Source organism: Chanos chanos, chromosome 5, assembly GCF_902362185.1.
Source record: "Chanos chanos chromosome 5, fChaCha1.1, whole genome shotgun sequence".
Lineage (NCBI taxonomy): Eukaryota > Metazoa > Chordata > Actinopteri > Gonorynchiformes > Chanidae > Chanos > Chanos chanos.
In genome coordinates this window covers 6,768,764-6,784,184 of record NC_044499.1, presented here as the reverse complement: position 1 = coordinate 6,784,184, position 15,421 = coordinate 6,768,764, and the positions used below count along the sequence as shown (strand labels likewise).

At 46.5% G+C, this 15,421-nt stretch overlaps 1 protein-coding gene across 1 annotated transcript in view; it reads right to left on the bottom strand.

Annotated features, from left to right (window-relative positions):
• Positions 1-271: 271 nt before the first annotated feature.
• Positions 272-15,421, bottom strand: part of lamc1 (laminin, gamma 1) — a 48,633-nt gene continuing 33,483 nt past the window's right edge. Inside the window, exons 4-28 of the mRNA XM_030774174.1 lie at positions 13,595-13,761; positions 12,488-12,676; positions 11,932-12,049; positions 11,208-11,306; positions 9,523-9,659; positions 8,901-9,023; positions 8,493-8,682; positions 8,184-8,296; positions 7,619-7,840; positions 7,240-7,428; positions 6,606-6,851; positions 6,207-6,360; positions 5,760-5,902; positions 5,325-5,503; positions 4,884-5,040; positions 4,502-4,707; positions 4,185-4,264; positions 3,926-4,063; positions 3,606-3,750; positions 3,089-3,238; positions 2,132-2,246; positions 1,579-1,778; positions 1,226-1,384; positions 722-821; positions 272-528 (exon numbers count right to left, since the gene is read on the bottom strand). Of these exons, the coding sequence (XP_030630034.1) occupies positions 272-528; positions 722-821; positions 1,226-1,384; positions 1,579-1,778; positions 2,132-2,246; positions 3,089-3,238; positions 3,606-3,750; positions 3,926-4,063; positions 4,185-4,264; positions 4,502-4,707; positions 4,884-5,040; positions 5,325-5,503; positions 5,760-5,902; positions 6,207-6,360; positions 6,606-6,851; positions 7,240-7,428; positions 7,619-7,840; positions 8,184-8,296; positions 8,493-8,682; positions 8,901-9,023; positions 9,523-9,659; positions 11,208-11,306; positions 11,932-12,049; positions 12,488-12,676; positions 13,595-13,761 (3,976 nt within the window). The remainder of the gene's footprint in view (positions 529-721; positions 822-1,225; positions 1,385-1,578; positions 1,779-2,131; positions 2,247-3,088; positions 3,239-3,605; positions 3,751-3,925; positions 4,064-4,184; positions 4,265-4,501; positions 4,708-4,883; positions 5,041-5,324; positions 5,504-5,759; positions 5,903-6,206; positions 6,361-6,605; positions 6,852-7,239; positions 7,429-7,618; positions 7,841-8,183; positions 8,297-8,492; positions 8,683-8,900; positions 9,024-9,522; positions 9,660-11,207; positions 11,307-11,931; positions 12,050-12,487; positions 12,677-13,594; positions 13,762-15,421) is intronic.

The window sequence follows — 15,421 nt, the reverse complement described above, 5'->3', positions numbered from 1 at the left end:
TCATCCCCTTTCTTTCAGACATGAAGAAAAAAATCGACTTGAAAACCCGGCATCTCCCATTAAAAGACAAGACGAAAAAAAAAAAAAAGGCTTCAAGGAAAAAACAAAAACAAAACCTGTTTGGTAAAAAGGTGGCGTCTTGCCCAAGTTGTGTTAGACAGGCAGCGGAAGGAGTGACACTGACAGGGGGAGTTGGGGGGAGAGAAGGAAGAGATGGAGGGAGGTGGAAGAGAAGAAACGAGGATGGGGGGGGGGGGGGGGGGGGGGGTGGTTAAGGCCGCTCTAGAGATGGGGTGTTAAAGCAGCCTTCAGGTAGAGTGTTTTTGATGTCCTCGAGGTTGGCGATGTCGGCGCGAATCTCTTTGATCTGCCTGTCGTAATCGTTAATCATGTCTTCCTGATTCTTGGCCACGTCATTGAGCTCCTTCAGTTTCTTGTCCAGTTCGCTGTCTGCCATCTTTTTCTTGGCCTGCTTCAGAGATCCATCAATCTGGTCCAGTTTACTCAAATCCACTTTGTCGATGTTACCTGACAGAGAAAAAGAAAAGAAAGAAAGAAAGAAAGAAAGAAAAAAAAAGAATTAGCCTTTAACTGGGAATGATTTATCTTTCAGGGGGTGGGCTTGGCTGCAGTTAAAATCGTTTTCCATAATTGGCACAGGCTTGAGTAAGTACATGTACTGAGAAGATCAAACACCACGACTAGTCTGTTGTCTACTCACCGAGCTGACTCAAAAGATCGTTGATTGTTTTGAGGACGGTCCTGACAGCGTTTTTGGCTTTACGGGCATTGTCTTCTGCTTCTTTAGCATTGTCTGATGCCTGTGAGAAAAACATTACACATTAGACATTGGAGAACAATTCAGTCTGGAAAAGAGAAGCAGTAACACACCAGCTGGTCAAAAACCCTGGGTAAAGAGCCTAAAATCACCCAACACGCTGTTCGAGAGAGAGAGGTTACTTCATCTCTGCCTTTCAGATGAAAACCAGGGCAACCATCAAGGTGCTTTGCCATTTTCTTTTACTTTAAAGTCACTGCAGACAGATTGCACAAGGTTTCTCAGTAATAAAACAGCAAACACGCAATTACCATCTGTAAGTTACAATCGTTCTCATTTTAAAAGTAGGCTGAACAGCGCTGTCAGGGATTAGCTCTTGAGATCTCTTTGTATAGTCAAAACCTGATTAATCTTGTCAATCTGAGAGACTGAATGTTCTGGCCTTACCATGCTGGCCATCATCATGTCCTGGTCGGCCTCGGCTTTCTTCCTGGCCAGCTCCTTCTCAGCCGCGCTCAGCTGATCCATCATGTCTTTGACTTCGCCGTCCAGCTTCATGGCGTCGTCAAAAGCCTTCTCTGCGTCGTCCTTTGCCTTGGCTGAGCCCTGAGAAAGACCATATATGGACAAGTCAGTGAACAGACCTCAAAAAAAAAAAAATAAAAAATCTCCCCAACCTCAACGACCAGCCGAAATGGCTTTCGTGTTCACTATAGGCCCGTCATGCAAAGTGACAGGGAGGGAAACGCTCATCGGAAATAAACTAAAAACACCGTTTTTTTTTTGTTTTTTTTTTATACCTTCTGCACAGCACTGGCGATTTTCTCTGCTTCCTGAGCTTTGGTCTTGGCTTCTTTGGCATCAGCTGCTGCGTTGCCTAGTGCCCCCTCAGCCTGCCTGGTCTTCTCATTGGCTGCGTTGATTGTCGCGTTGATTGCTGGGATGCGTTTCATGGCCTCCTCAGCGGCTGTTTTGTTGTCATTCACTCTCTTGTCAAAATCTATGTTAATACACATACAGAAATTGGATAGTGAAGACAGAGGGTGAGACAATAAAAACAGAGGGTAGAACAAGAGAAAGGGTAGATAAAAAAAAAAACAAAAAAAAAAAAAACAAAACTGTGAGGCAATAACCGTCAAACACTCAAAGTATATGCCAATATTTCATTTTTCTTTGGTTGACATAAGTTGACATAAACGGTCTGAATCAGGTGTGGTCCATATCACAAAAATATATCCTAAAACACACCACACGAATGTCATTAAAAAAAAAAAATAGCTAAAACATAATGCAAAACAGAACAAAATAACAAATAAAGCCATTGTTGTCCTTGAGCGCTCCTCTGTTTCTTACCTCTGAGGTTGTTGAGTATATTCTGAGCGTCCAGGTACGTGGAGTTGCCTTTCTTAGCTGCCTCCTCTGCTAGGGCCTTAGCAGCATCCGCACGAGCCAGCAGTTGGTCAGCCGTCTGAGGAGAGTGGCAGAATATGGGTGGTGAAATGAGAGGAAAGACAGAAAGGGGAAAAAATTTTTTAAAAACAACAAAAAAAAAACAAGAGAGAGAAGTGGACGAAGATCTAAAGTTTTGTTTAGCTGGGGACACAGCTGAAAAGGTTGACGTGAATGGGCTCTTTGTCATGTTTGACAGGACGCTGACATGTCCGAGGATCTGAGAGAGCCTCTCACAGGGGTTTTTAAAGGGCTTTAATCCGCGACGTTATCATTAGCTAGCTCTCCTTGCCTTGCCAGTTAAACCATGACATTAGCATGACTTCATCTGAAAGTTCTCCATGATCCGCCCTTCAGCGACAGAGCAGTTAAACATTGTGAGTGTGAGTGTGTGTGTGCGTGTGTGTGTGTGTGTGAGAGAGAGAGAGAGAGAGAGAGAGAGAGAGATGGTCTCATTAAGTCAGTGATGATGAGCAGGGTAGCTGATCACAGACTCCAGCCTAATCTGAGCTGTCAAAATGTCAAAGCCTTAACAAGCAAGCTCATCACTCAGCATAGTCTCTGTCATAACTGCCCTTCACAGCCACGTAGGTCTCACTGCCATGTTATCAGACTGTCACTTTACGAGGGTTAAGATCAGGAAAATTATTGCGGCCTTTGACGGGAAAAAACCCCCCAAAAAAACACAACCTTAACAATACTCCTGGAGGCCAGTTCAGGAATGCAAAGCAGTCTCCATCGAGAACTAGTCTATTCTTTAACCGCTATTTCTCAGCAACTGTTTTAACGTAAAAGAAGTGAGTGCTGTTGGAGAGAAAAAAAAAACAAACAAAGAGAGAAGTGGAGGGTAACATCGAGTACCTGCTGTTCAGTCTTGCCCTTATCCAGGAGTTTGCGGACTTCATTCTCTTTGCCCTTCAGGTCGTCCCTGAGGTCGGTGTACTCCTTCTCTGTCTTATCGATCAGTTTGTCCAGGTCGGAGGCCTCCTTCTTGATCTTACTGGCCTCGTCCTGAAGCGAGATCAAACGGAAGGAGTGTCAAAAGTCACACAAGCGACCCAAAGATCACGAAGGCCGCGCCCCTTAGGTCTTTTACAGAAGCGCGTGATGGATAAGCGCTCGTTACGCACTTGTTCAGTCCGCACCGTGTCGCTCAACCCCACAAAAAAAACTGGTAACTTTACATATGATGACAAAAAAAAACAAAAAAAAAAACAACAAAAAAAAAAGCTTATGTACTTTTTGAATGGGAAAGCAGTTATGCGACACAGTTAAATACAGACAACGCTGTTCTGAATTTGGGGGATTTTGACCCACAGTATTGGAGCGTTTCGAACAGGTATTTGAGGGTAAGTTGTGACTACAGTCAGCATCTCACCTCTAGAGACTTGGTGTCGAGGGGAGGAAGGCTGGTCAGGTTGGCGTAGATCTTCAGGGCTTTGTTGCCAGCCTCCTCCGCCTCAGCATGCACTTTATTGGCCTGTTTCTCCAGATTCTTCGCTAGGTCCTTAGCATCATTGTACCTGCACAGAGAGAGAGGTGGCAGGTTAGCGGACCTAATGATCCATCTGTTTTGCAACATAAGCAAGAGAAAACCGCACAAAATATGCACTGACATGACTATACACGTCTAAGGGGGAAAAATACAAATACGCATAAATCATATTTTAACAGTTGATTCCAATTGCAATAACATACTTTTTGTTGAGCTCATCAATGTCCTTGTTTGTCTGTTTCTCCCCTTCCAAAGTTTTCTTCAGTAAGTTGTAGGCTTTTGTAGAAGTGTCATTAGCATCCTTAGCGATCTTCTCAATCTGATCTGCGTCCTGTTTATGCCTGGAGAGAGAGAGAGAACGGGACAGAGCGATGAGCGATTTCGGGTGTCGTAACAGAACGGGACAAACAAACAAAAAAAAAACAACAACAGGTAAGTGTAAAGCCTGTGTGTTGTTCTCACTTGTCTGCCAGATTCCGTGCTTCCTCCGCCAGCAGGGTCATGTTGTTCGGACCTCCAGTGGTAGTAGGTGTTTTAATGTCCTGCAGAGAATAACAAAGAACATTTCCAACTAAATGAGAAAACTAAATGATGACTCTAACGCAGTATACACGTTGGGGTTTAAAAGCAAAGGAACTTCTGAGAATGGAAACGGGACAGAAACATTCATTTTAATATCTACATATTTCATTTAAAACTACTACCACTGCTTACCGTGACCTCTACGCCACAGTACAGGCTTGTGTTTTGGAATACAGCGCTCTTCACTCATGACTCACCACTTTGCTAATGGCGTCCTTGGCCTTGTCCAGTTCCTCCCGCGCTCTGTTGATCAGGTTCTCTGCGTCACGGACCCGGTTCCTGGCCTTGTCAGCCAGGGTGCCTGTATTGTCCACCGTGTTCCGGATGTTCTGCAGTCGGTTCCACTGGGTCATCAGTGTGCCGTTGATGTTGTTGAGACGGTCCAACAGGCCTTTGTCCACATCTGTGGGAGGCCAACAGAGAGTTTAAAAAAAAAAAAAGAAGAAAAGAAAAGAAAAAAGAAAAGGAGAGAGAAGCCAGCGAAGAAACATCTGTGGAAATGGTAATGGATTTGTGCTGAACTTTACACAACAGAGTAATAAAAAGGAGGTACGTTCTGTTCTGGATGATTCTGTTTACCTTTGCTGGTCTGAGCCTCCTCCAACAGGTCCATGATGGCTTTCTCCGCCTCTTTGAGACGATCCTCAAAGGCTTTGTCACTCACTGTCTCCTGACTGGTCCCCAGGTTGTCAATCAAAGTCTGTAGGTCGTGCAGTTTCTGTCTCTGTTGATTCACCTATATGAGACAGAGAGGATAAAAAAAAAACGCTTTAGAATCGGAATCACAGTGACCAGGTTAACACTCCATGTTAGTGAATTACAACAATAAACTGCAAATGTAGTAATATTTCATTTGAACTAGGTCACCGTTTCGGCCACTCAAAAAGTGTGGAAATGTTTTCAAATTTGATCCTTCCAGCTTGAAGACAACAGGGAATTTTGTACGTGGTGAGACAGTTGAGTGTATGGACGAAACCAATCCTTTTGTGTTGTGTGGTTCCACAGTGGCCCCTCTCTCACCTTATCCCTGACGAGGCTGTAGCAGTTCGGACACTGTTGGCAGCCGGGGGTGGAGCGGTTGTAGAAGTAATTTTCTTCACACATGTCACATCGAGTGCCAACGAAGCCGGGACGGCACTCGCAGCGCCCGTCCTCCTTACACTGGGCCGTCTGAGAGCCCTCCGGGTCACAGTCGCAAGCTGGCAGAGGTCAAAAGGTCAAATAAGTGACGGCCGTCGAAATAGGAGCGCTGCTGGATGTTGGCTTTGAAATAGCCCTCAGTTCTGCTTGGACTCCTATATCTGACCCTCATATCTCAAATAACCTAATTCATACAGATATTCACACATATCTGATATTCAGTTATAGATATGTTTAGTCTAAGTAATATATCTACACTGTTGAGGGAAGCAGGCAGGAGGACAGAGGAGCGTAATTAAAGCGCGGAGGCCTTACGTTTGCAGCCGGACGACCCGAAACCGAAGAAGTTGACTTCGCAGCGATCGCAATGTTGACCCGTGACGCCGGGCTGACACTCGCACTGGCCGCTGGCGATGTCGCACTGACCGTTGGTGGAGCCGATCGGATTGCAGTCGCATCTAGGGGAGGCAGGACGAACAGAAACATGAGGCTATTCACTACAAAACCGTTCACGGCACCGCCATTAAAGAACCTCAACCTTTTCGGAAATCCCTTTCCCCTCACGATCCTTCATTTGTGGTCTAACGGTGCGCCGGCCTGATGCGGGAGGGGGGGACTCCTCGCTGCACCAACACTGAGTATTTTAACAGTTCAAATGAACTCTTGATTTCAAATCATAAATGATGTTGTGGGGATGTGAGTGGAATAAGAGAGGGAATTGAGGAGGAGGAGGAGGAGGAGGAGGAGGAGGCTGTGACTCACCGCTGACAGCCCTTGCCGCTCTGCAGGTTGTAAAAACCAGGTTCACAGGCGCTGCAGTCTCTGTTTGTGACATGGGGGAGGCACTGACACTGTCCGGTTACCTGCAGACAGCTGGTCTGCCGGTCCACGGTACCGTAGGGAGAGCACGAACAGGCTGGCGTGGAACACAAGACACGTCAGGTTCAATGTATTAACCGTTATGCTGCTATCTTTAAACTCTTTCAAGTAAAGGACGTCAAAGATAAGATTGTCATAAAAAAAAACAAAAAAAACAAAACAAAACATGTTTTGCATATTACAGGTTTTGAAATGGAGACTACATAGTACGTGGAATGAGATGGCTTGTCCCCCCCCCCACCCCCAAAAACAGAAAACGAAAAGACATTTTGCTCTACTCACGTTTGCACTTGTCAGCGGGGTTGGTGGCTAGGGCGTTGCCGTAGAAACCCTCTTTGCAGCGGTCGCAGAAGAAGCCGTCTGTGTTGTAGATGCATTTCAGACACTGGCCCGTCTCCCGGTCGCAGTTGCCCACGGCGTTGGGGTCAATGTTGTCGTTACACTTACAAGCCCGGCAGGCCCGGACCGGACCGTCCTCGCCCAGGGGGTCCCCAAAATAGCCGTCGTCACACAACTCACAGCGTTTACCTACACACACACACACACACAGACAGAACACAAAATCACAATACTGACTGCATCAGTGTCCTTGTAGGAAAAATGATCCTCAGACCAGTGAATCCATCTTGAGTTTGACTTAAGTACAAACTTAATGTATATATCATATCATATGGTAGGCATTACTTGGATGACAGTAAAAGCCAAACATTTTCAAGGGGCTGTTATAGATTTATGAGGGTGGATCATCATTTACAGCTAAACATCCGCGTTACAGTATCATCACCGCCTGTGTGAAGGTTCATAAAACCAAAACAAACAGCTGAGATTGTTGTACTACTCATTTTTATTGCCTCCTCATGTTGTCTGAAGCACTAAAGAGATTATGATAAGCACTGGAGAGGGGATCCTGATTTACCTGTGGTGCCTGTGGGACAGCTGGTACACACCACCTCCCTGGTTTTGGGCACCACTGCACAAGTGGCGCCCTCTGGGCAAGGACAGGGCTTGCAGTCCGAGGGCGTGCCAACCGTGGCGTCGCCATAGTAACCATCCTTACACCTCTCGCAGCTCATCCCAGCCGTGTTGTCCTGGCAGTCGCACAGGCCTGGAGTGAGAGACACGGATTTGTCATACCACGGATCGCCACTGGAGGGCAGTCAGGTCATTGCTTGTGAGGGTTTGTAGTATTTGGAGGGGATTTCCTTGACTGTGTCTAGACAAGAACTCTCTGGCTATGTTGACACAGAACGTCACAGTGGCTGTTAGATGGTCATTAACTGGCCAATGTCACTCACCTGTCACAGGGTCACAGGAGTCGCTATGGCCATTACAGTTGCAGGGTTCACACGGGCTGAAGAGTCCAAGTTCGGGCCTGCTCCTCCGATATCCCAGAAGGCACTGCTCACAGTGCTGCCCAGTGTAACCCTGGGGACAGACGCACTTCTCCACCCAGCGAGCCGGGGTACCGGGACCACGGCGGGCAGTAACGAGGGACACGTTGTCAAGGTAACCGGCACCTTGGGAACACAGACATACCATGAATATTGCCCGGGGCAATGTGGCAGAGTCTTCAATGTTATCTACACATAGTTTTTTTTTTTTTTTAAGAAGTCAGGACGTCCTGACTGATAAAAGATGAACAAGCTGAGGGTTATGGTCAAATAACTAGAGTAAATGTCATACATGAGTACATGAAGCAATGGCTCTTCATGTCTCTGAAGAAAATTAAATAACAAATGTTTCAACTGAGATTACTTAATGGATGCTACAACGAGGCAAAAAAAAAAAAATTGGCGCGGTGGACATCTAAGGTGCTTTGAATATTAATTTTTATAGCGTTGTGATAAAATGAGAACATACTCTTTTCACTGTAAGTGCCTCGGATCTTAATAGAAGTCAGATTGTGAAGAAGTTTCTGGAAGTCTGAGTGTTTCAGAGTTGGTCTCCAGGGGTAATCAGTGGTGTCATGTAGCCTGAAGAAAAACAAAACTGTAAATTATAATCAAGCACAAAAAAAATAACGATAACCAAATGGTGCTATGTAACAGAAACATCAATTTTTTTAGTAACGTTAACGACAAAAAAGTTTCAAGATCTAAGTAAGTCAATCTGTGCATTATTTTCTAGTTCATACATTTCAGTATGAGTGCTTGATTTTAATAAACCAACCTGAAGACAAACGTCTGCATTTGTTCAGTTGGATAGGCATTTCCTTGAGCAATGAGTGGCACTGCCACACGAAGCCCCGCCCCTTCAAGGACCACATCCTCAGCTGATAGGCGGGTGTCTCGCCGCTCAACCCTGAAGTTCAGAGTGAGGTTCTGCCCATAACTTAGGAGCTGGTTGCCAAGGAATTTCTCTGAAACAAAACAAAGGCCGAGATTAAATTAGAATTGAACCAATCCTGACACAAATTCACAACACAGTTCAACTGTGTTACTGTTATACAACTTATCCCAAACAACATAATCATGTTATCAGACGTGAGTATTTCTTTTAATGCTTAATTTTTTTTTTTTTTTTTTTTTAAAACGTTAGTTGGCTTTTGTCTTCTTTGCCTCAGGAGTATTACTTTACCTGGAGCTACAAAGTACATGGGGAAGTAGTCGTCTGAGACAAGGGAGATCTCCTGAGAGCGGGAAGACCACTGCACTGACACGCTGGAGCCGTCTCTCTGCTGAGCTGTCCACTGTTCGTCGTCTGGGGGGGAGAGAGAGAGAGAGAGAGAGAGAGAGAAAGAGAGAGAGAGAGAGAGAGAGAGAGAGAGAGAGAGAGAGAGAGAGAGAGAGAGAGAGAGAGAGAGAGAGAGGGAGAGAGAGAGAGAGATAGAGAGAGAGACATTAATTTCTCTTCAGCCATTATTTAGCCAACTTCCGAGGACCACTTCCACCACTTCACGTTGTCAAACAACAACAACAGTAACAAACAACGGATAACTAGGCCACCGTTTCTCATGCTAGTCCTACACTTCAGCAGAGTGAGCTGCTCAGATCATGACTTAGCGGTAAATCTCGAAGAATCAGTCACACGGGTGAACAGAATCCTGGACAGGGCAGGGAGACATCTGAGGACAGGACTGATAGAAGACCACACTGACCACTGCTGCTCACACATTTGTAATACAGTACAGATGATTTATCAACGAAGGGTAATGAGGAGTATGTTCGTGCTGTGGGCGGCAGTGATGGTGGAGACTCACCGTAGTCAAAGGTGGAGGTGACGGTGTGAATGCTGTAACCCTCGGCGCTGTCACACACGGTGGAGTGTTGGAAGCAGAAACATGGGGTGCAGCCCTGGGGATTCTGAGGGTCCAGGTTAAAGTAGCCCAGTTTACACCTGATAGGAACACAGGTTCAGATTACTGAGCCCAGACCAGTGACTGGTGTTACTAAGCGTCGGTGTTACTGATAAATGACAAACCCAATTTATCCACTCAAACAGTTCCAGGAGTGGTATGAGATGCAGGTTCTGTTTTAAGAAGTATTGGGCAAATAGCGTTCAGCTGAGGTCCGTCTTCGTTACGTCTAACGTGCCGAGGTTGTCACGCACGGTAGGTGTGAAACTCACGGTGACCCAGAATGCCTGGCCGAACATCAGTCAATGTCACCCAGACTTCATTATTTGCCCTCTGAACCCTGAATAGCCTCGCTCAAACACAGCTCTGTAATTTCAGCCTCTCTCTCTCTTTTAGCCTTTCACCTTTTCTCTCCCTCTCTTTTCCTTCCGTCATGTTCTTTCTCTTTCTCTGTCTCTGTAGGAGGTCAGGAGGAACCCGTGAAGACCACAGAGTGGGTATTAGCCAATCCATGTGTGGCCCAGCTGGGTGACAGGGAAGAATGCTGTGTGTGTGTGTTTGTGTGTGTTTGTGTGTGTGTGTGTGTGTGTGTGCGTGCGTGACAGAGAGAGAGACAGAGAGAATGTGAGAAAGTGTGAGCATTGGCGCCAAGGTGAGGAGAGGAGGGGGGATAAGTGTAGTTTTGTGTTTGTGTGTGTGGTGTGTGCGGTGTGTGTGTGTGTGTGTGTGTGTGTGTGTGTGCGGTGTGTGTGTGCGGTGTGTGTGTGCGGTGTGTGTGTGTGTGTGTGTGTGTGTGTGTGTGTGTGTGTGTGTGTTCGCGCTGGGGAAAGTTAATGCGGGTAAGTGGTGTTGGCACAATTTCAGTAAGTAACTGGAATTACAAATGAAGAAAATTCAGTAATAACTCAGAATAAACAGTCAGAGTATTGCCAAACTGTGAGGAGGTGGAGAGAGTTCAGAGTGAAGGTACAGTCATGGAAGAGCAGGCTGTTCTCACACACACAGCCAGTTTGTGGTGACTGGAGGTCTGGGGGCCGTAGATGGTCTGACTGGAAAGGCCTCAGCAGGGAGCTTAAAGCTATCTCAGAGCTATTCTCTCCTTCCTCTGACACTAAACAATCCTTGAACCTAGATGTGCCTCTCTCTCTCTGTCTCACTCTCTCACACACACACACACACACACACACACACAAAGTTCCTCTCTCTTGTTGGGCATGTATGGCTATCTGTCTTTCAAACAGACAAATGCTCAAACAGTTGTTCTGTGAGAGAGGAAAAATATGTGGCCTGAGTCGTCTTATAAATATCTGTGGTTTAAACAAAGAATGCCAATAACAGAAGAGGAGATGAAAGACTGGCTTTGCCGAACATTTTTATAGCAGTCTTGGCTTTGTGTTGAAGTCACTGTCAATTCCGGACTCGCAAGTGTTGGTCACTCACATCTAATTTAAGATCAGTATAAACAACTTCATTCTTCTCATACCATCTTCTCTTAGAGCAAAGTCTACATTAACAAGGGTATCTGTTTGTGTGTATGTGTGAGTGTGAGTGCGTGCGTGCGTGTGTGTGTGTGTGTGTGTGTGTCTAACCTGTCACAGTTAAAGCCATCTACATGGTCCTTGCACTGGCATCTTCCTGTTTGGACATCACACTCCCCTGTGCTTCCGGAACGGCTACAGGAGCAGGGTCTGCAGGGGGGAGGAAGGAAAGAGAGAGAGAGAGAGTGAGAGAGAGAGAGAGAGTGAGAAGAGGAGAGGAGAGGAGGTTGACAGAGAGGGAATTTACAGTTAGTGACTAATGGGTACATAAATATAGCTCTTCAGAGCAGTATTCCCTGTCTAGACCAACAGGGTCCAAAATGTCCCTCACAGACCCTGTACCTAACCCAACCAGTCTTATTTCAGTGTGGCAATGGGGGGGGGGGGGGGGCTAGGACAGTGAAACTGAGATACACTGATTCCAATGAGAGTAAGAGACTAAAACCACTTGTGGTTTTACACAGACCAAAATGTAGCTGTATCCATGGCTGAATGTAAGACAGCTGATTGGCAGTGGCAGAAATAAGCTAAATGTGAGAGGGTTGTTTGTCACTCTTCAAAATAAGCAGAATGCTGACAAAGGTTGGCTGTCTGTTTTTAACACGAGGTTGAACATTAGACGGTCGGCTGCCTGTTTTTGAAATGAGATAAACGGTGAGATGTTTGGATGTTAGCGGTTGAAAGCGGCTGAATGTGAGACGCTTGGGTGTCAGTGTTTGATATGAACAGGGTGAGACGGGTCTGGCCAGGCCCCTTAGCGCGTAGGTGTGTGTACCTGCAGCCTGCCTCCGTCAGCGTGTGGTATCCAGGCTGACATCGGTCACACTTGTCTCCCATCACTCCCGGTTTACAGCTGCAGCGGCCGGTGTTGTCACACTGTGTACTGAGAGAACCTGGAGAAAAACAAATCACCCATACAACACACTGTTAATAACAAACACAGACTCTCAGCAAACATTTACATTACAGTGAATGGATACAACCAAAACAGGGCTCAGTCTCAAGGATCTGGCTCTCTATGGTGCGGAAACAAACAAACAAACAAACAAACAAACAAAAAAAAACCCTTAGTTCAGCAAAGATGTAATTTCCCAAATTAGTGGTTTTGGAGGAACATTTGGTGAGTGTGAAGAAGCTAGTTTAAGAGTGTTTCCTGTCGACATACCAAAGAAGACCCCCCCCCCCCCCCCCCCCCCCATTTGATCTCAAACATTCCAGAAAACACTCGGAAGAACCGGTCTTTGGGGCTCGGGATGGGGCTCTCTGGCCATAGCGGTTCTGCTCCTCGGGTTCTTGTGGTGTTACCGTGGTGTCTGTTGAGGAACACTCACCCACGGGGTTACAGCTGCAGGGCAGGCAGCGGTTGCCCGTCGCCTCCCTGTAATAGTTGTCCAGGCAGCGTTCGCAGTTCGGCCCGTCCGTGTTGTCGGCGCAGTTGCGGCAGTGACCCCCGCGACCCGTGGCGCGATACAGCTCGGGATCGAAGTAGCACTCGGCGCTTTTCCCATTGCAGTTACACGCTGGAACACAAATGCACCTGACGTTAGTCTTTTACGGCGTAAAAGAAAAAAAAACAGCTCGGCAGCTTAACGGTTTAATATTAAAAGTCCCCCTGAGATTTCAACTATAAAGTTAAAGAATGGAAGGAACCACTGAAAGGCTGTTAATCGTATGGCGATGACAGAAATCAATGTGGAGAAAAACACTGGGCTTAGGGGGAAACTGGGCTCAACAGATGGCTATAAGTGAGAATTTTTGGCACATGAGGGCTGTTGGTAGTCACAGCTGAAGAAATGTTTGTGACGGGTGGAGGAAATGAAATAAGAGAGGGGGGGGGGGGGGGGGGGGGGGTTGTGGGATCGGGTGAGTGTGAGAACTGTACGTATTTGGACTGGTTTGCATCAGATGTTGGCCATTAGTCATGCACTTCCAGAAAGTACCAAAGTCTACAAGAAAAAAAAAAAAGAAAGAAAGAAAAGAAAGAAAAAGAAAGAAAGACAACAAGCAACAACTGGCCCTTTAGCCACGGCTGTGGAGTCACATAACAAACTGAACTCAACTTAATCTAATAAAGAGGTGTCTGGGGAGGCGTGAGGAGGAGGGGGCAGTGAGTTCAGTTAAAGTTTAAAAGGGGGAGAACGCTGCCCCAGACTGACTAAATACCCAGCTCCAGACGCACTAATAGAGAATGGGCTTTTTCCACTTAGGCTTGTTTCTCAGGATGCTTCACGTAGCAATGGAAGGTGCGATGTCACATGTGAGAGAGAGCGGTTCACGTGGGAGAGCCTTCCAGCGCCTACCCACAATATCCTCACGGGCCGAACAGTCCGGCCGTCATGAAGAGAGGTGTGCTTTTGGGGTAAGGGATTGGGTTTGAGCTCGGAGGAGCATGTTGAATTGGAGGTCTTTTTTTTGGGGGGGGGGGATAACACACTCACGCAGACACTCGTTGGCGTTCTCGGCCGTGGCTCTCCTCCAGGGACGGTCGTTGTAGAAGGGTTTGCACACGTTGCAGTCGTCACCCTCCGTGTTGTGCTTGCAGTTACACACCAGCTTGTTGTATTGGTTCTTTACGCATTCGCTGGCGTGCCCGTTGCACTTGCATCTGAAAGGAGCGTGAGACAGAGAAGATATGAAAACTATAGCAAAAACTAACGAACACATTAACGACGTAACCTTTACACTGTTCCACCTGTGGAACAGTCACGGCAACAATAGTCAGTGGCAGGACACGTGAAGGGCTTTCAAACTGTTCAAACACAGACTGCCGTGGATATCTGTGAAGCCTATCTTTAAAACGTCACCACACCTTTCTAATCAGACTGAGTGGTAAATGACTTTCTGCTTACTAAACAATATCAGGCCTCCCTGTCGCGTACGACCTGCGATAAAATTAGTGCAGGGAGTCTGTTACAGTTGTACATATAATCCCCCCCCCCTCTACACTAATAGGACCCCCCCATAGGCTCATAAAATCTTAGAGCTGAGTAAGGGAGCATTTCTATTTTGATTACCCAATAAACCTAGCAAACTGCCAGTTGCAATGGAATCTGTTCATTTGATATCACTCGTATGTGTATATAGTTAGGTGGTGATAGTGTTTTTTTCTTTTCTTTTTTTTTTTTTTTTTTTTCCTGTTATGGAAACTCAATTAGGACCATGAAGACACGAAGGATGGAGAATAAAACGTTGTGTTGACTGCGAGTTCAGATTTCTAAATCGGTTTTCCAGCACCACACCGTGCGTTTAAAAAACAAAACAAAACAAAACAAAAAAAACCCCCCAAAACAAATCAAAGAACCGCTTGCAGAAAATTTCACAATAGTTCATTTGTCCTCATCAGGCCAGGCTGTGGTGCAAGACAGGGGCGGCGAACACATTCTGAAACAGACACACTGACAGGGGCCCCATCTCGAACAAGAGAGGACTTGCGTGGCAGCAGGCACCTCTTTTAGCTATTGTCTCAGGTGTTTCTTGGCAAAGCCAGGTGGAAAAAGTGAAGAGAGGAACTTAAAGCAAATGCACAGGATGTGTTCCACAGTCATAGCCTCTCATGTGCCGCGCACCGAAACACCCCGATCCATCACGGCAGTTTACGACGACGGAACTTCGCAGGGGCCGTCGAGATTTAACGCAAAGGTCGACGATTCATCATTTCAGCAGCGCCGTTCGGAGGGCCTTTTTTTTTCAGCTGGTGCAGAGGCTGCGTTTGGGTGTAGCGGGTTGTTCAGCGGCTCTCTCTGCAGAGACACCGGGTCTCAGGATTGGAGCAGGCAGGTGGAAAAGCTCTTCCCTGGTCTTTTCCTTCATCTTCCGTGTTCTCTGCCACGGCAGCCCAGCCCAGCCCACCCCATTCCAGTTTCTCCATGCTCTGTAATCCAGCACTCCCAGGCAGGAATGTCGGGAATGCGGGCTGTGTAATGGAAATCTGCTCCACATTTCAAACAGATTAAGGTGAAAAGACACAACGCTGAACAGAGAGGGAGCAGTTTAGCACTTGCTCGATACCAGTTTGATTCCTTATGTTCACACGCTTAAACAGTTCCTTATCCCTTTCTCTCTCTCTCTCTCTCTCTGCCCCCACTGCTGTGTCTTACTAAGCCACAGTCATGAACACACACAGAGATGAGAGGAAATATGAGAGTGGCACACACTTGCCCATACATTAGCAGCGCGTTCCAAATTGATTAACCATAACGGATACCAAGCAGCAGCGAAGTGTCGGACGTTTTTTTTTTTCGGAGAGGCTTCGTTGAAAAAAGTGG